This window comes from Musa acuminata, chromosome BXJ2-1 (assembly GCF_036884655.1).
Source record: "Musa acuminata AAA Group cultivar baxijiao chromosome BXJ2-1, Cavendish_Baxijiao_AAA, whole genome shotgun sequence".
Lineage (NCBI taxonomy): Eukaryota > Viridiplantae > Streptophyta > Magnoliopsida > Zingiberales > Musaceae > Musa > Musa acuminata.
In genome coordinates, this window is record NC_088338.1 from 8239213 (window position 1) to 8259288 (window position 20076).

The 20076-nt window shown below is 37.8% G+C and overlaps 1 protein-coding gene across 10 annotated transcripts; it reads left to right on the forward strand.

The window, feature by feature from the left end:
• Window positions 1-444: 444 nt before the first annotated feature.
• LOC135584734 (chromatin modification-related protein EAF1 B-like) lies at window positions 445-19529 on the forward strand. 10 transcript variants are annotated; one of them, XM_065093050.1, is made up of 24 exons: window positions 445-966; window positions 3304-3519; window positions 3603-3657; window positions 3762-3859; window positions 3973-5428; window positions 5512-5631; window positions 5815-6087; window positions 7625-7777; window positions 8009-8089; window positions 9588-9645; window positions 9723-10312; window positions 10383-10451; window positions 10821-10878; window positions 10982-11172; window positions 11501-11554; window positions 11638-11718; window positions 12078-12215; window positions 12363-12479; window positions 13320-13420; window positions 13548-13766; window positions 13901-14297; window positions 16278-17800; window positions 18792-18910; window positions 19133-19529. In XM_065093050.1, exons 2-22 carry the CDS (start codon window positions 3377-3379, stop codon window positions 17733-17735), a joined length of 5910 nt encoding a protein of 1969 aa, XP_064949122.1. In that variant the 5' UTR covers window positions 445-966; window positions 3304-3376; the 3' UTR covers window positions 17736-17800; window positions 18792-18910; window positions 19133-19529. The 10 variants fall into 10 exon arrangements, with proteins under 10 accessions (XP_064949122.1, XP_064949123.1, XP_064949124.1 ...); XM_065093051.1 differs by lacking the exon at window positions 18792-18910 and having other exon boundaries at window positions 445-795; window positions 890-966; XM_065093052.1 differs by lacking the exon at window positions 18792-18910 and having other exon boundaries at window positions 445-795; window positions 890-966; window positions 3375-3519.
• The last annotated feature ends 547 nt before the right edge of the window (window positions 19530-20076 follow it).

Here is a 20076-nt window from a genome sequence, read left to right on the forward strand (position 1 = left end):
TTAAATAATCTTAGTTATATGTACAAAATCAGATTAATTTTAGTTAATCCAATTGATTCACACAGGTCATTCCAAAACCGACGATGCCAATCAATTTATTTCGACTTCTTAACACAGCTGATCATATTTCGGTTTTCGATTTTTCGATTCAACCATTTGATAACCAGACACCATACCCGTTAACAAATCCAAAGTTGAGTTCAGCGGCGTCCGTGGATATTCGGACCCGGGTTTCACGTTTTCAGACCCGTTTCTTGTCCTGTCCCCGACCATCTCTGCTTTCGAAATCGACGTTCGTTCGATGCTTTCTTTCTCTTCGGATATTGTCGGGTTTCAACTCCTCCATATCAAGTTCGGATCCATTATTAGAATCCGAATGCGCTATACGCCTCAGACTGAGCTCGGCTTGAGTCGGGCCGCATCTTCGAACCCTAACGACAAAACTGTCCGGTCGAACCAATTACGCAATCCTCTTACATCTCCTCCCAGTCTTCCCCTTCCCGACCTTCGCCTTCGTTCCCCCTTTCGACTTCGATTGCGAACCCTAATAAGCCTCGATCCCAAGAACCCTAAGTGCCCTCTGCCTGCTCGGTCTCCTCCGGCGATTCCTCGGATTCCACCCCCGGATAGCGAAGTCCTATTATCCATCTTGCCCACTGTTGGCGCTTCCTCCCCTTCCTTCCCGCGTCGAGCCCTAACCGTGTCTCTAGCTATAGCCGTAGCCTTAATCCCCCCCTTCGTTCGTCCTCCGGGAAGCTCATTCTTCCCCGATTACCCTTCCCCGATCATTTTCAGGTTTTTCTCCTTCGTGAGCTGTACTTGACGTCGGGGAACGGCGCTTCTCTTCTCCCTCCGCCTACGAGGACGACTTACGCCTGTACTCTTGCAGGGGCCCTCTCATTTCTATTGAATTGTTGCTCTTTTGGTGTGCTGAACGACTTGGTGCTCTTCATTTTGCCTGCAAAGGTCCTTCCCGGCTCTGCTGTGATTTCCGGACGCAAATAATTTTGTTTTGAAGTACTAATTTCTGAAGTTTACTCGTTAGGATTGAGATTTTTTTATCAGGCACGATATGAATTAGCTTGTTTTGCATGGAAAGTCGTATCTTAAAGAGACTTACTTAAACGCCTTAGTTTTGTTCTAATATGGGGAAATCAATATATATTGGAGACATCAAGAAAAAGAACATATCTGTTTGAAACCTCGCCGATGGAAGTGTACCAAGGAATCAAATTTTGCTATCTCAGGTTTCCATGTCAAATGGTACAGTATTTTGTCTCTGTGTTCGCACATGCTAGGCACATTTTTACCAAATTCTAGAAAACAGGAGTAACTGTGTTCATGGAACTAACAAGAAAAGCAGCCCATGGCTTGGTTGGTCTTATATGCACTTTGTGACTGACAGGTTCGTAGCTGCACCTAAATCTTGCAATCTGTCTTCTTTTTTATTTTTTCGTTTAGGGGGAATTTTTTAGATGTACCAGTTATAGAAGGTGAGCCAAGTAGGATTGTGGTGTGAGAAGAGGTTTGTGAAGATCTAAGAAAACTTTATTTGAAATTTTAAAAAGAGATATGATGGCTTTTGGCTTAACTAGTCATGCTGCTATCAGCCTAGCTCAATAAGGAAAAAATATTCAGGTGTATGACTGCATATGGTTGGTAGTTGGAACTGTATAGGACATTGTTGTATTCTATTCTTTTCATGTTAAGAGGAAAACTACTTTCGAGTTTCTTTTTTATAGTGTAAATGTGGGTTTACATTCTTGTGCAGCCTTTAATTTCTTTTCAGGTTGCTAGGAGTTATTTATCTTCTCTTGTAAGTGGCCAACATATCATGCAGAAGTAAGCGCATGCCACATAAGATGTGACATTTTCTCTCCTTGATTCGGCAACTCAGCTCTGCCATTCTTGTCAGCTTTTAAGGTCTAATTACATCTCACTGTTTGGCACGTGTTAGGCTTAATCCGAATCTGTTCACTTGCATTTTTATTGGTTCATGGTTATTTCCATAATTATACTTCCTTTTCCCTTAGTGACACACAGATTCAAGTCAATCCTGATATGACGATGTTTTTGATGACCCAGAACCTGTCCCGAGTAGACAGTCAGGGGTTCTTACAGGGTTCTCAATTTCGATGTGTATCGCTCGGTACAGACGGTATGTATCGGTCCGAGAGGATATTGGTATGCGGACCACCCTCTATCGGGTGGTACCGTTGTTTTGACCTCGTATCGGGTGATACAAGGTCTCGAGCGGTAACGATCGAAATCCGGTGCATACCGACTAGTATGCCTCGGTACTGATTTGTACACATTGGATTTTTTTCATTATTGAGGTGTATCAGTCAGTATGCCTCGGATTTCGATCGTTATTGACACTTACCAGTCGGTACACCTTAGTATTTTTGGATCGTTACCTCTAGGTATTTTTGGAGGTTTTTCGGCTCTTTTTGGGTGTACCAACGGTACATTATGCCTCGGTTCGTACCGTACCATACCGAGCAGGGCTTGATACACCAGTATAGATCAAAATTCCTTGAGTTATTATATGATTACCTTGGTCTCTATCTGCTAAGTTCTTGCTGTGCACTTCCAGAAGAGACTAAATAGATGCCATATGGGTCTCCTCAATTATTTCATTATTTATTGTTGGGGCGTCAGAGACTAAATAGATGCCATATGAGTCTCAATTAATCATTTCACTATTTGTTGTTGAAGGCGTCTGATGTTAAATAAAATGGTACAGGGTGTTAATTGATCTTCCCTTTTCGGCAGATGGACTTTTCATATGTCGACCATTAATTGACTGTTTTGTTCAATGGTAATTCTATAGTTCATTTTGGATGATTGGTGCACTTAATATTAATTGGTATATAGCTGTGATGATATGAGTTGGAATAATAAAGGGCAGATGTCAAAGGAGGAAACTAGAAAATTTTAAGTAACTATGATTACCTTTTTGATATTTGGTGCTACAATGATCTGCATAACTTTTTGATCTGGAATGGAAATTACGTAGTTCTTTATAACTCATTAGGCTGTGTCTAGCTTTTGTGGCTTGTGCAGTTATATCAAACATTACAGTGAACTTTGTAGTAGTGTATAAGACAGTTACAATTGTGGCTAAGATTCTTCTGGATATAAATGTTGCTCTTCATTTCTTGTAGTTATTTGATTAAATATTTAAATCTATGGCATTCTGTTCTTTTTTTATTTCTTTTGCATGTGATTTCTGCAATTTCATTTATTTTGCACTTTTGGCATGCTTTTGAGTTTTGACTGTATTCCTCTTTTGGCTTGCAGAACTTGTGCAAATGTCTGAACTAGTTATGGATCTATTCCTTTACTGATGTGTCAAGAAACTTGACATTCAGGTATGCATGGGCTTAGCCCAGGGTTGTCTCTTCCGGTAAATGCAGAGATCAAGCCCATGGGTGGTGTTGTAGATTGTGGACTTGGTGTAGATTCCAAAACTTCACCACGTCGTGCAGCAATTGAGAAGGCACAGGCTGATCTGCAGTATGTTGATAATGACACGATCCTGTATGCTGATTACAGTTTTTAGTTTCTAAGGGTTAAATTTTTTAATGTGCTTATTACAGGCAAGAATTTGGCATACGTGAAGAGCGGAAAAAGGAGTTGGAATTCCTTGAGAAAGTATTTCCACATCAATATTTTAATGATCTATCATGCTGATTTATTGATTTAATTTTGACTTTCAATATTTTCTTAATGTTGTCAAACCCTTCTGATTAATGTAGGGGGGGAATCCATTGGATTTTAAATTTATTCATGCAGCTTCAATCAGTGTACAATCTACTTCTCTTACAGATCAAGTTGCTGAGCCATATGTTACCAGGTTTTGTTCATTTATCTATTTAAGTTGTTTTAGATGTGTGTTTAGTATTAAACATAAAAATTTCATATCTGCCTCTATTTCCATTCTTCTCTTTTTCCGGTTTTGCTCGACAGTGAAGCTAAAGGTAGCTTTACCTTGGCTGCTTCACCACATGGAGAGTCAGTTGAAAGCAGTGGGAGACCTGGTGGTTCTGTCGGTCGTGAGCCTAACATCGGAGACAATTTATTACTCTTGAATAGAGAAAACAACAAATTGCATGGAGAGAAAAATGCTAAACATAGAAGTAAAAGAGGTAGTATTTCTCATTTAGAACAATCTTCTCATGTTGATGGTTGTCATAATGCAAAAGATACGGAGGACTCTGTTATTTTTCGTCTTGGAGCTAAAAGCCAGGCATATGCGCGGCGTAATAGATCAAGAACAGGTCGTGATTGTACCAATTTAGGTTTGACTGATTCCGGTTCTCGACATGGCAATAGAGCTTCCATTACGTCTTCCTACACACCTAGTCCTAGGGGTACAAAAGGGTCTTTATTAGAGTTACAAGCACAAAACCATGCTGCTTCTTCCATTTCAAACCCAAAGGCAGCAAATCCAGATGGTGCTGTTGTACCTGAGGCTTTAGCTCCTGATGATCAAGTGGATATGCAGCTAGACATGATGCAACACAATGACACATGTCCTGACACAGTAATGGATGGATCGCCCCAAGGGGTAGAAGAAGTTAAAATTACTGAAAATCTGCAGGGAAGTGACTCCTATAATCAACATTCATCTCTTGCTGAGAAAGCTACCAATGGTACCTCCTCTCAGTTGTGTGATATTATCAGGAAGGATGATTTTCTTTCGGTTGATTTAATTTCTGCCCCCCTTGAGGCTAACAAAAGTAAGGAAGTCACATGTGGTGCTGAAAATGACAATGGATGTGGTGTAACAGATAAATCAATAACCAGTTTGGATGAGGATGATCTGTGTCATAAAATTTCTGTTGCAGACAATATCAATCAAAACTTGGATGTGGATATCACAGAAAATTTTTTTTGTGCAAATGGCACTTGTGACATTCATGAAAATACAGATGGCGGTCAGTCTTTGATGCCGAGGACAACTGATGGTAGTTCAGGAGGAGACTTAAAACAGACATCTGAAGCGACCACATCTGTGCCAGATAACAGGTCTTTAAAAGAAGAGCTAACTAATGCCGATGACCCCACTAATCCTAATGATGCATCTAGGTTTCAATTAAACTTCAGCAACTCAGTTGTTCAGTTGAAAGATGATGGATGTGACAGCAGAACTGAGGCTCAAATTGAAGTTTTGCCTGTTACCAACTCTGAACCTGTGAAACTGAATGGTGAAATCAGTTGTGAGCCAGAAAAGAAAATCGATAATAATTTAGCTGATTCAAATTGCATCAAAACAAGCTTATTGTTGTCCTCAACTTCTGGCTCTCAAGAAGCTGTCCTGATAAAAAGGAGTTCTACATCTACCTCTGAGATTCAGACTTCCACTGCAAGTCACAAAAAGGCACATGAAGATGCTATATTGAAAGAGGCCAGATTAATAGAGGTTCGTATCTAGTCATTTGTATGGAATATGTAAGATACATGAGATATTCTAACTAGAAAACTCCTATACATTTTATTTCTCAGGCACGGTTCAAAAGTGCTGGGGAGCTGTCTTCTGATAGTAAATATTTCGAGAAGCAACAAAAATGTCACTGGGATTTTGTGCTTGAGGAAATGACATGGATGGCAAATGATTTCATGCAGGTTTGATACAAACTCTCCATACAGTGTTTTATTGTGTTTTCTTTCTTTTATTCTATAGACGCAAATATACAACAAAAGGCACATGTTTAGATGTTTTGAGTAGTGCATTTTATTGAGTTCATTCTTACACTATTACCTAAACTTTTGGTTTTAAGGATTCTTGAACTCATTGTATATAAACAGGAGAGATTGTGGAAGACTGCAGCTGCTTCACAAGTTTCTCGATTGATTGCTTCTTGTGGTCGAGGAAAATTTGACCAGCTAAACATATTGCGCGTGCAAAGAAACGTGGCTAGAAGTCTAGCCAAGGCAGTTATGCACTTCTGGCATGCAGCTGAGGCTCTCCGTATGGGTGACACTACACCTAATGCAATCCATCATGAATGCAAATTATATAGGCTCAGTTCATCAAATTTCATGGTGGCTGAAATGGAGAGAGACCAGGTTGGAGATTTGGTACTAGACATTGTTATGTAGGTCATTTCATGGTTATGCAAATGGATTGTGATAAAGCTATTTTTCTGAATATGTTTCTCTTTTCTTTTATTCAATCCTGCAATCTTTCTTTTTTGAATTTCTTTTTTGGGTGTTTTTTATGAATTTATTTGACTAGACATGAAATGCTTCATGCTTCTACTTCTAACATCATGTCATCATCATGTTACAGAAGCTGGTTCGAGTCATTATCACTTTTAGTCAAGTTATACTTCGTAACTTGGTTTCATGACTTTCATCCTTTATAATGTTCCTTGCATGTATTTCTTTGTAAGTTTGGATTCCACAAATATTCTCACATATTGGATAACTATGCTGTCATAAAACTGATTCACTTCTTTGTGTTCCATAAGAATCTGATCACATCAATATTTTTGCAAACTCCTAATGTTGCCAATCATTGTCACCTGCTTGAATTTTATTAGATACAATTTTTCGTACCATTTGTTTTTTTTTTTGGTATTATTGAAGTATCATGGGAGAGAAATATTTTAGTTGATTTTTCTTTAATTTTAACAGCTAAAGCTTGTCCTTTTTGAGGTGTTTTTAGGTGTATGCTTTATTACTTATGCTGGGACATACTGATGGTATTTATGAGCCAACCAAGTCTTGGTATCAGTACATATGGTTTCCCTCCACCCTATACACCATTTGTTGTTACTATATCTTCAGTAATATCGAGCAACAGAAGTCTGTATACCGTCCAGTATATTGGAATCATGCTGGTCTGATGGGCTATTGAAGATGGAATCAGACTGGTGTTTGAATCCATGGTGTGAATAACAACACCGATTCTAATAATTTGAACTTTCTAGTGCTATTGAGTCTATGAAAAGTATGCTATAATGGTTAGTCTGTTTTTCCTTATGCTGATGTTCTTTTCCAAGCCCTAAGGGAATTTTAGACCATTTGTATTGAAAAAAAAATCTGTCATTAATCTATAGATGCCTGTGAAGTAATCACCTTTTGAAATTTTAAATTTCTTAAATGTAAGGGTGGCGGTAGTGCAAGGTTTAGAAGAGTCTATGTACATAGCCTTATCTCTACAAAAAAAAGACTATTTTCGTAACTTGAACTGTGGTTAACCAGGTGGTCCAGGCCGTAAAGGAGCAGCTTATCTGTGATGCTAGCAAAAAATTTCTCTCACACATTTAAGCAACCTTACTGTGATGTCATTGCCCATAGCAGAACCAAGACTGTCACTGACAAAAGTGGTTACTAGACTGACAAGGATATCAGATAATCTAGGATGTGGATGTGGACCACTAGTAGCTAAAAAGGAGGAAAATACTGTGAAGTGTTTTCTTTTAGTTGTTGGCGAGTCGACTTAGTTTCTTGAACCTGATACTGTTACATTCTTTTTTTAAGTATATATACCTGGTGTGTATGGCCCAATGTTAGTCATATTGAAGAATTTCATTGCATATTTATGGACCTTAACATTTCATGTGATTATTCTTTGCTGGTGTCTAATATGGTATTTTTCTTTTTCGAACAGGACCGTCATACTGTCTTGGACTATGCAGTTAGGATGCTGAAATATAATGGCAGCATATCAAGTCATTCTGCCTTGGCTGAAGCACCAACTACTCCTGATAGACAAAATGATGTGGGCATTTTGGAAATAACTTGGGAAGATCAACTTTCTGAAGTAAGGACTAGAGTCTTTCGTATCTTGTATAACAATTTTATTTTCTTTTGACATTTTTCTGTTGGATCAAGGAACTGTTCTTAGCTGAAAGTCTTCTTACATCTGCTTTGTGTTTGTGGTACCCCTTGGTTGGAGTAGCAGTATAAGTTTTCCAAATGATTTGCCTTTAACATGCAAGTTGTACCCTCTGACACGTGATGTGGATCTCACACTGGTTTGTATTTTCTGCAGGAAAGTCTTTTCTATACAGTACCTTCTGGTGCGATGCAGGCATACAGAAAATCTATGGAGTCCCAGTGGATGCATTACAAGGTAAACATTAGTTTTTTCTTTTGTCTGTCATCATTTATTTCATATAACACTATAACAATAAAATTATATCGTCTATCAGATTTAACTATGAATGTCAAAAAAATGTTTGACATATTACAATTAACCTGGCTTGGGAATATTAATTCAGACCCCAAAAGAATTTAGAGAATTTTCACTGATCAAGATGCATATGACCACAACGCACCATCTTATCTTGAAAAATCTCCAAGGAAGAATTTTAGCCAAAAGGTGGCCAATGTAAGGGAAGGTCAAACACACAGGCTTACTATGCACGGAGAGAGATTGCTTTTGTGACTCGAGCACTTGCCATGTAGTTGGAATCAAGCAAGCATACCATGGCTCCAAGGATTGCCCTATCTTTACCTATGTTGTCGGTATGATTCTATGTTTCGCTTGGACTGATATATACTGTTACATACTGTATGAGGGCCTTTTGGATCAGCGCATGGACCATGACATGTGCCACTCAACATTGTGTATACTTCAAATCTTAAAAAGTGTCATAGCATAAACTGGTGCACTATGTTGGGAGGAGGCATGGTCTTGTCCAGCCGGGGACCATCATGGGTCTGGTATCTGAAACGTCAAATGATGGCTGTCAGTTGTCACCATAAAAAACAAACAATATCATAATCAATGATTAACTAATGTCTCTACCAGGTGATGAACAATTTGTTTATTATACAAATCACCAAATGTTTATTGAATGACGTGATAATATAGATGTACTTGAAAGAACCATTCTTGGAGACTATGGTATTGATTAAAAAGCTTCTGGTTATTTTGGGGTTGTTCTTCTATGAGAAAAGGGACATTGACATAATATTATGGACATTTCTATCACCTTTACCCTGTCACAATTATTCTAATATCAAGTGATAAAATTATGTGCTTCTTTAAAAATTTCAATGAGTAATATTGTATTTTATCTTCTTAAAGTTGAAATGTGTCAGTTGGGACATTGCTGATTTCAATGAGCGGAAGAAGGGGATTACTGATTTCCAATCAGGCTACTTTGGTCCTGAATCTTTGTTACCATGTTTAGTTTGTTTCCACCATTTTTAAGGAAATACCGTTTGGACTAGTATGTACTGATTTAAGGAAAAAATGTGTATTGCCTTTTTTACAGTTTCAAATCTAATTATTGTGGACACTGGAAATATTATAAAAAGACATTATCTAGTTGGTAAAATGTCATAATTGGTCAGACTTTTGCTGTTCAATTTTTTTTGCCTTATGTTCTTTTGTGGACATTTGTTGTACAATCCCAGAGTTTCCAAATGAATGATAAATGATTTTCATAATGGGTGAAACATGAAAGACATTTGCATGTCTGTCCTGTATATCCTCTTAAAGTGACTTCTGTATGTAGCAAAGACTCAGCTGGCTGGGTCTTCTAGCAATATTATTTAATTTCAATGTTAAAGCATAATACCCAATTAACCCCAAATTATATGTTTAATTGATTTTTTTCCAGAAATATGGTACTGTGCATCAAGATGATTGTGAGACCTCTATGTGCAATTCTGTGGCAGGTAACTGTCCTCACTGTCAAGTATTTCAATTTGATATTAACATGCGGGACTTATTACAGTAGATATGTTAAATATAGGTGGACCTCAGGAAAATGTATATGAAGAGGATGAAGGTGAAACAGGCACCTATCTTCTGCCTGGAATGTTTGAAGCAGGCTCATCATCAAAACTTTCCCAGAAGAAGAGAAAACACATGCAACAAAAATCCATTGCCACAAGGCTTAATGAAGGTGGTGGTGACTTTTCTTATGAACCTTACTTGGAAAGCAAATCAGGAAATCAACCTTTTATATTAAATGGGAAAAGAACTTCAAGTACCTTTAGTGTTGGTTCATTTCCAACAAAACGTGTAAGAACAGCTACAAGGCAGCGGGGTGTCAGTCCTTATCCTTCTGGAGTTGTTGGGCCTCTACGAGCAATTAGTAAAACAGATGCTTCAAGTGAAGACACAAGTTCTTTCCTAGATGACCAGAGTTCATTGCATGGTGGATCTATGTCCAGGAAAAATTTGGGTGTTGAGACTACAGTAGACTTTGAGAGGCAATTGCCATATGATGGTAATGAAATATCCTCAAAATCTAAAAAGAAGAAGAAGAAGCCTAAGCATTTAGGATATAAGAATTCACTAAACTTGGCTGAACCTGGTCTTTTAGTTGTTCCTGGAAAGGTAAGGACCTTTGTGCCTGAGCACTTTTTTTGCACATTTCTTGTTAGTTAAGTAATATTTTGTAATATAGCAGGGTTCAATCCAGGGGTCATCGTATGAGCAAAGGTTGCAAGCTGAACCCATGATTCAGCATGAGCAGGTGATTTGTGTTTGTAATATGTTTTTTCTTTTTTCTTTTTACTTTAATCAGTTCGAACGGCATTTTGGTTGTGGCCTTTTTAAAGAGAGGGAGCATCACATAACATCCATGTAGATCTTGTCTTCTAGAGTATGTCCTCTTCATGGTCCTTATTTATGTGGTCATTATTTCTGATTTTTCATTGTCTATTTCTTCTCTGTTTTACTTTTCAATTTCGGATAGTTTATTTTTTTAGAACGAATGCTATATTAAGTCCTCCAATGTGTTTAGTGAGTCCTCAAACCATTATCATGCCTCTCATTTTCCATCAAGTCATTGCATGATTATTTTGCATTGCTGTAATTTTATATGCTTAACTATGTATTTCAGAAGGAACATGTTAAAAAGAGAATGGAGTCTCAAAATTTTGATACAAATGGAGGTGGTGGTAATTTCTTTTGACTTCTTTATCATTATGAATTAGATCTTTTAAATAATTTTCATTATTTGACATGGATATTTCCTAAAGGATCTTTGTTACGTGGTTACAGTTTACGCACAACATGCTGCTAAGAAGACCAAAATTTTGAAGCAAATGCCAGAGGCTTCCCCTGATGCACTTACTCCAGTGACTGGGTTGTTGCCTTCACCAGTTGCTTCCCAGATGAGTAATATGTCCAATTCGAATAAACTTATCAAAATCATTGCCACTCGGGATCGTGCACGAAAAAAGGGATTGAAGGTATATCTTTTGCTTTATGAGTTTTTGTTTTGATTTTTTTGGTGGCTGCAATTCTTGGATTATAATGTAGTTTTATCTTTCAAGATATACTCAGATTCATATATGCTATCCTTTATTTTGGAATTTATTGTCAGTCTGCACCTTTTGTGCTTAGGTAAAATTAGTTCTAGCTGTGTCTTTTGACTTGCATTCTTAGTGGAGAAAATAGAAGAAAAATGTTTTTGTCCTCATCATTAAAGAAATATGACATGAAATGAGTTGGTTTTCCATATTTAGCTTGACACTTTTATTAGTTTTGGTTCCTGAAAAGTCTTGTTCCATGAGATAGATGACTGCTGGGCAATCTGGATCGGGAGGTCCATGGACAAATTTTGAGGATCAGGTTGTTGTTCTATTCTGTCATTTGCACCATTGTTTCTGTTATAACAAAAATGCTCTTTGAATATCATATTATGTTGATAACAGGCACTTGTTGTCCTTGTTCATGATATGGGTCCAAACTGGGAGCTAGTTAGTGATGCAATCAACAATACCCTCCAGTTCAAGGTGAAGTTCTGATGTTAAATTTATACTCAAGCTACCATATTTGCGAGGACCTATATCATTTTGCTATAGTAATTCTTTTCTTGTGTGTTTGGTTTCACTTTTAATTCTAGCTTTATGTCTGATTTCTTACATGATCACCTTTATTTGAATGCTTACATATTTTCTTCCTTCTTCATAGTATTATTATAAAATATGCATCTATTCTTGCAAATTTAGTTTATCTTGTAATGGCAATCTTCCTAAACACATTCTCACACATTTTCTTGAATCAGTTCATTTAAATACTACTTTTTTTGGAAAATCAAATTCTTTGCCCCCTTGTTCTGAGGATTTATGATATGTATGCATCCATGTACTAGTGTATCTTCCGCAAACCCAAAGAATGCAAAGAGCGACACAAATTTTTGATGGACAAAAGTGCTGGTGATGGGGCTGACAGTGCAGAAGACTCTGGTTCATCTCAGCCATATCCATCCAGTCTACCTGGAATTCCAAAGGCAAGGCCTCTGATGGTGCTCCTTCTGAGACATGCACTAGTTCTTTTCCAGTTAATTGTTTGCTGAAAGCACAAAATTCTGCTTATGCTGTTGATGGTCGGTGTCAAGCATTTCTAATGTTATGCATCTTTTACGTTGCAACATCAGGGAAGTGCACGACAGTTGTTTCAGCGTCTTCAGGGACCAATGGAAGAGGATATTCTGAAGACACATTTTGAGAAAATCATTTTGCTTGGACAAAATCTGTCTGCCTGTAGGCATCAGGTCTTTATCCTGGTTAATCTTATCAGTGTCTTTCTATGGTCATGGTAAAATTATATCTCAATTGTCTAGTTTGAACTTGGTATTGCCTAAAAGACTGGATATGTCTATATTCTTGAAGTTGTTACAATTTGGATTAAGAAACATCATGTGGTGTGCCTGAGTTGTAGTTTAAAACTAAATCTATCTTGTTTTATCTAAATTGTCAGTTGGTTTCCTTTAGTTGTATTTTTTGCCACTTCTCTTTTTTTTTTGGGTGCAAAGAATAAGGCATCAATTGTCTCTGCTGAATATGTTTTTGTTTTCGGTTTATTTTGTCATTTTCTGTCTAGATTACTTTATTACTTTACAAAAACATGCTATCATACTTCCTCATTTTTCGAAGACACATTTTGATAAAATCATTTTGCTTTGACAGAAGCTGTCTTCCTGTAGACATTGTGTCTTTATCCTGGTTAATCTTATAGTAATGCCTTTATGGTCATGGCAAAATTAGATTTCAATTGTCTAGTTTCAGCTTGGTATTGCCTAAAAGACTGGAAACATCTTTGTATTCTTTAAGTTGTTATAACTTGGATTAAGAAACATCATGCGATGTGCCTGAGATACTTGTAGTTTAAAACTAAATCTATCTTGTTTTATCTAAATTATTAGTTAGTTTTCTTTAGTTGTAGTTTGTGCCAATACTAATGTTTTGGGTTCAGAGAATATGGCATCAATTTACTCTGCAGAATACGTTTTTGGTTCCTTTTATTTCATGTCATTTTCTATTTAAATTACTTCTTTCTTTACTAAAGCATGCTATCATAGTTCCTCATTTTTATGACTTTGTATTTCATGAAGACTGATATTCAGGAAGGGAAACAAATGACTCCAATTCATAGTTCCCATGTAGTTGCTCTTTCACTTGTATGCCCAAACAACTTGAGTGGAGGTATTCTAACGTAAGTTGTATCAAATTGTTTATGTGCTTTATGCTTGTTATTCTTACCTATTTGTTTTTCATTTTTTTCCACCTGTTAATGTTTTTGCTGGCTTAATCACTTGAGATTTCTTTTGGTGTTTGCACAGACCACTTGATTTTTGTGAATCGGTTTCTTCAAGCACAGATGTTTTTCCTATGGCATATCAGGGTACTCATACTGGTAGCTTACCAGTCCCAAGTCATCAAGGTTCTATGACTTCTATCCTTTCTACGTCAAGTGTTAGCACCATGTTACAAGGATCTCCTGGTATGGTCCTCAGTAGCAGCTTACCTTCAACCTCTGCTCCATTGAATCCCTCTTCTAGGTATTCAGAATCAGAGTATCCAATCTTTTTCTCATTTTGGTTGACCTCTGAAAATAGTTTTCTACTGTTTATATCCAAACTTTCTTCTGTCATGGTACTTTTAGTGATTATATAAATAAAATATGTTGCCTTAGGGATTCCCAGAGGTACGGTGTGCCAAGACCATCTAGCTTACCTGTTGATGATCCACAAAGAATGCAGCAGTATAGCCAAATGCTTTCTGGAAGAACCCTTCAGCAATCTAGTATGTCATTACCTGGAGCTTTGCCAATGGGGGTTGATCGTGGTGTTCGAATGTTGCCTGTAGCTAGTAGTATGGGGATGATGTCTGGGGTGAACAGAGGAATGCCCATGACAAGGCCAGCATTTCAAGGATTAAGTTCCCCAGGCATGTTGAACATAGTTTCCACTGGAAATATTCTTTCGAGTGGTGGAAATGGGGTGCCAAATTCTGTGAATGTGCATCCAGGTTCTGTATCTAGCCCAGGAAACTCAATGATGCGGCCACGGGATCCTCTGCAGATGCTTCGGGTGAGTTTTGCAATTGCTTGCACCAATTTATGTCGCTTAACATTTGTACCATGATTTATTTTCTGCATATGTTATCATTATTTTTTATAAGAACCATTTTGTGTTAGTCAACTATTTTTAGAATAGTAACTGCAATCTTGATGATTTGAGTCATGACTTGCACTTCACTGACAATAGGGACACATTAAAGACCATGCTAAGGCAATTCTAAAACCATGTAGTATCACTTGTTTTGCAGAGTTTATGAATTAGCCATCTGAATGGTTTTTCACGAATCAGCCCACAGAGGGACAATGTGTATGTCCATGTTCAGTCCATATCAGGACCTAAAATAGTTTGAGAGATAAAATGAATAACATTGACTAGAAAGAAAACAAATAACATCTTATAAAGCACTGCATAAGTGTCTAGTAGACAAGTGATGTTATTATGTGACTCTGGAAGCTTGCATTTCACCAGATTAAGGGTAATCTTCTACAAGTGATGTTGAGCTTGCATTTCATGAGAAGATATGAACTTGCAACAGATCTCATATCACTCTGTTGGTTTAGAATGACCTTGGTAGTTCCTTCTCTTCCCCTTTGATGGGTGAACATAGCCTTTCCTTTAGCTAGTATTTGCCTGTAGGAATGAGTTACTTGGCCATTATATTATTGTATTCGTTCATCAGATCTTACATTTGATATGAGCATTTACCTACTAGCCTCGTCGTAAGGATTGAGGTACCATTGACATATTGCTGGATGTATTGGTTACCCTCCTGTTCATGCCTGTTTCTGGCATTTGCTTGTTGCTATAGGCACAGTATTAGCTACAAAAAATGAGAGATGTTGAAGTAGTCTTCAAACGTATCAGATGAACCCTATGAGTTCTGCACATACTGACCTTTCTGTGAGGGTCAGTGCTGGACCCGGTGGTATTTATGCCAAGACCTGCCACTGATACTGTCTGTTACATATCTGTGATTGGCTCATCCATGGATTTCTACCACATGGAAATTTTGTGACAGTGTAGTATGTGCCACAATAAGTCCTGCAGTACAATGAACATGTTAACCCCTGCTTCTATGTTTTTATATTGATGTTGGCATCAAATTTAACTCCGAAATGTAGATGGGCTGCAAATTTTGCAACTAAAACTAGGGTTCTGAGGGAGGGAAGATATTTTTGGTCTATCATATTGACATTTTATAAATATAGTCCATTTATAGATGAAGGAATGTTTATATTAGTAGAATACTTGAATGCTCCTCCTAATATGTTGGAATAAGTAGATAGACTTATCTCTGTACTTTAACATTAGGAAATAATTTGAGGATAGACTTCCATATATGGACTTGGTGCGCTATTATTACATTAAGGATTTTGAGCTGTGTGGCAAGACTTGTATCATATAGTTATTAGGCTAATGACTTTCTTGGATCATCACAAGTAGTATCAAATCACTTTCAGCAGGCCTTTTTGTGTGAGCTGACATGTGGCAATGGAATTTCCTTGGTTTAGTCCCACATTGCAAACCATGAATTATGGGCATTACATAGTAGTGCTTTGGTGAGGGTGTCAATAATTTGAGTGAGAAAATTGTGATACCTCAAAAGTTCTATAACAGGAAACAATGATATAATGTTTCCATATTTTTGGACTTAGTACCTACTGTTAATACTTTGGTTTGATTATTTTTTCGTCATATGGTATGGTTTGTTTCATGCAAGATAATACACTAAGAGATTAATTGATTGCTACACTAGTCCTTTGACTTAGAATCAATTTTAAGAATACTTTTTATTTGTATCCTTGTTGGCTCAAATTTATTTTAGACTTTTAGCTTGAGTTGATTTGGAATGGTCCATAACAATTGTAAACATGCATTAGAAATCACAAACATGGTCCAAAGACAAAAAAATGGAAATAATCTTTTTATACTTTATAAAGAATAATGCACTTTTGGTGGTGAGTGATATTAAAATCTATTTTTGTGTAGCCTGGTCAAAATCCAGAGGAACATAAGCAAATGATGATGCAAGAAATACAGATGCAAGCCTCACAAGCGAATGGGCAGTCTGTTCCACCTTTCAATGGTCTGGGCGCCTCCTTTTCCAATGCAGTGATTCCTGCACCAATTCAGACATTTCCAGTTCAACAACACCAACAATCTCATCAGATGCTGCAACAAGCACACATGCTTGGAAACCCTCACCATCATCACATACAAGGCACAAACCACTCGAGCCCTCAGCAGCAGGCATATGCCATCCGGGTTGCTAAAGAGAGGCAACTCCAACAACGGTTGATGCCTCATCAACAACACCATATCTCTGTACAAAATGCAGTGTCACCTATTCAAAATAATTCACAGATCCAACCGCAATCACAGCCATGTTCTCCTGTGACTCCAGTATCTTCTTCACAAGGTCAACAGAAGCAGCAAAGTATATCAAGGAACCCACCACCTGGAATGTCAAATCAGATTATGAAGCAAAGACAACGGCAACAGGTTCAACATCATCAGCCAAGACAGCAGCAGCAGCAGCAACAACAACAACAACAGCAGCAAAGGCAACAGTCTCAACAGCAAGTCAAACTTATGAAAGGATTAGGCAGGGGGAACGTGTTAATTCATCATAACTTATCAGCAGACACCCCTCAAATTAGTGGCTTTTCAACAACTTCTAAGAACCAAGTTTCTGATAAACATATGATGCAGCAGGGCCAAGGATTTTTTCCTGGTAATCCAGGTCTGAACCCAGCATTGCATCAACCTGGAAGTCAAACAAATATCTACCCTCATCCACTTCCACAGTCAACAAAGCAAATATCACCAATTTCTGATACCTGCAATCAAGGCTCTGCTCAAAGTTCACCCAGCCATAACATGTTAACTTCTCAGCAAGCTCCAATTCCTTCTTCAGTCTCTTTGCCTAAACAACATCAACAACCGCAGCAGCGTTATATGAATCAATCTCAACAAAGCACTCAAAGAATAATGCTTCAGCAAAATCGGCAGATGAACTCTGATGGTAGGGCGCAATCATCAACTGATCAGGGCCCAGTTAATAAGACAGTTCCGAGTGCATCAATTACTCAGGGTAGTGATTCAGGCACTAGTGCACCTGCGGTTTCATCTCCAACCCTGTGGAATCCAGAGCCAATATATGATACAGATGCACCGCCTCCAACGGCTCAAATGGTTAGGTCAGCACAGGAAAATGTAGTGGGGAGTGAAGCTTTAGTGCCTTCTTCCAGCCAGAGCTTAGTACCACATCAATTGCCAGGAGGTGTGCCACTGCATGGTCAAGATGTTGGGGGGCAGTGGCAGCAACAGCAGCAGCAACAACAGCAACCTCAGCATCAGCAGGAGCAGCAACATTCTCAGCATGAGAATCAACAGACGGTTCAAAGCAATTTGTATGCACAACCTTCAGAGTTGGGACCAGGGTGATTTGGGAATACTAAGACCAGCCAATTCTGAAACAGGTCCCCAACTGCTGTAGCACTATTGTACAGGTAAATATTGATCTTATGTTGCAGTACTATAGTATTGATTGAAATCAAATTATCAGGAACTTAATAGTCATTACAATCAGTTCAATCCACTTGAACTAGGGGTTGTAACAGTTAGTGAACCAGACAGCGAGGATGTTAGCCAAGTGCTTTCATAGGATAATCATGTATATTTCATCGATTAAAACAAGTAAAGAACATTAATGACCAGATAATTTAATATATGTGAAAAGGTCTATGAATGCAAATGCTTTTGGATTGTTTAGAGAGCAAGAATCACTTTTAGTTGCAAATCATAGTACCATGAGAACTCGAATATACTCTTGCTTTAAGAATGTTTATTATGCATGCTCTTGACCTGATCATATTCCGCTCATGGTCATCTTTTTGATCGTTTAAGTTTCTCTAATTTATTGTAATATACAGTCAAATGTAGTCACTATGATTCAAATTATTGCATACTTTTTAATTTGAATTAAAAAGTCAAAATATGTGATATGATGAGAATTTTCTTTGGTTTAAAATTTTCATTCTTCCACCTGCCAATTATACATGTAGAAATCACGCCACTCATGTTGGTCAATCATATGCTGGGAAGCATGTTGAGAAAGACATTGGTCAACAACTGAAAGAGCATGGAGCAGCATAGAAATTCATAATATTAGGCTGTTACAAGCACATATTAGTTTGGCACAGCTTGTCTTATCCACATTGTTGCAGGAATCGTTGCCCGTCATCAGAGTTCTCCACTGGCTTCATTGTTAGGGCTAGCCATTGAAGTCAAAGTCATCCTCTCTCTCTCTCTCTCTCTCTCTCTCTCTCTCTCTCTTTTCTGATTCTCTAATGTGACAGTAGCCATAGATACAAGTTGGAGGCATAATCAGCGACACTGAAGTGCCTGGTTTACTTATTCTTGGAGAGCCTACACCTAAATTAATTCAATGTAGATATACATATTAACAAACCCATGATGTTAAAACCATTCTTTTGTCAGGTGCATGGGAAGCTGGATGAACAGTTGAAACAGGATATCTAGATTATGGATAATCAGTCCGAGCCTCATACCACTAGAAGCCTACAGATCCTATAGAACTTGTTTGAGGATATTTTCAGGTGACTGATGGTTTAGACAGCTCAATGTGTTATCATGACTCTGGTCTCTTCTCCCCACTTCTTAGGCAGAGGGCAGTGGAATAAAATGCAAAAGCTAGCTAACTTAAGGAAGGGTTTGTCAAACTCAGCATGTAACTAAAATACACTTTCTGCTATTCTATGAGTTCAATTAACGCAAAGGATTCTTCTATTAGCTTTGCCTAATTTTGCTTCATTTTGTAGATTTGCAGGTAGTGAAAGATGATGAACACTGCCGGTGCACTTTTATTCTCATTTCGAACTCATTTCAGTGACCTGAAGGACAGGTACAATTTGCTTCCTCACCGTCTCTAGTGTAGGCTTCACCGCACCAGCTTAATCAAAATCCTATAGCATGCAAGAGAGGATTTGCATTCCAAATTCATTTTGCAGTTATAGCCGTAGTTGGGCGTATGTATTAAGTTTTTGCCCATCACATTCTTGTTGTTGCAATGCAGAGAAAACATTGTGCAATCAGCAAACCTGCTTCCTCGGTTTGCCGATGGAAATCTGTACATAAGTGCTGTCCTTTTCTCACTGTTGTTTGTTGTAATACAAGCTAGTTATTGGAAAGCTCGCAAGCTTCTTGCTTGTTTCATTCTGTCCTGTTTTCCATATCCACCTGAGTTGCCTGTTTGATCTTACCTTCTTGGAGTGAAGGTAGCTTGTATCCACATTCATATCCAAATCGACTATATTATGCCTATTGCAATTTTAACATTTCAGCCACTAGGATGTCTCTTTGGATTCATGCGATACGTCACTTGCGCTCTTGAAACATTTCAGACTTTGTTACTCACGCTCTTTCAACGTTCTTCATGTTCTTGCGGGTCGCATGGTGAAAACTTTGGATATGATATATATGGTTTGATGATTATTAATTAGAAGACAAGGGAGAATATGGCCGATGAGACGAGAGAAAGGATAAATATAGTACTCGATCCCAACGATAAAGATCGTTGCATGCGTATGTGGCTTCCTTAGTCGTAGAAATCTTTAATTTTCTTTAGGATTTTCTTGAGCTTTTAAATTTTTTCTTGTCCAATGTTGGGACAATTTTATAAAAAGTTTTCGTAAGCTTAATAATATTCATTCAAAAGAACAATACATATGAATGGTTATACATCGTTACCTATAACCATCGTTAC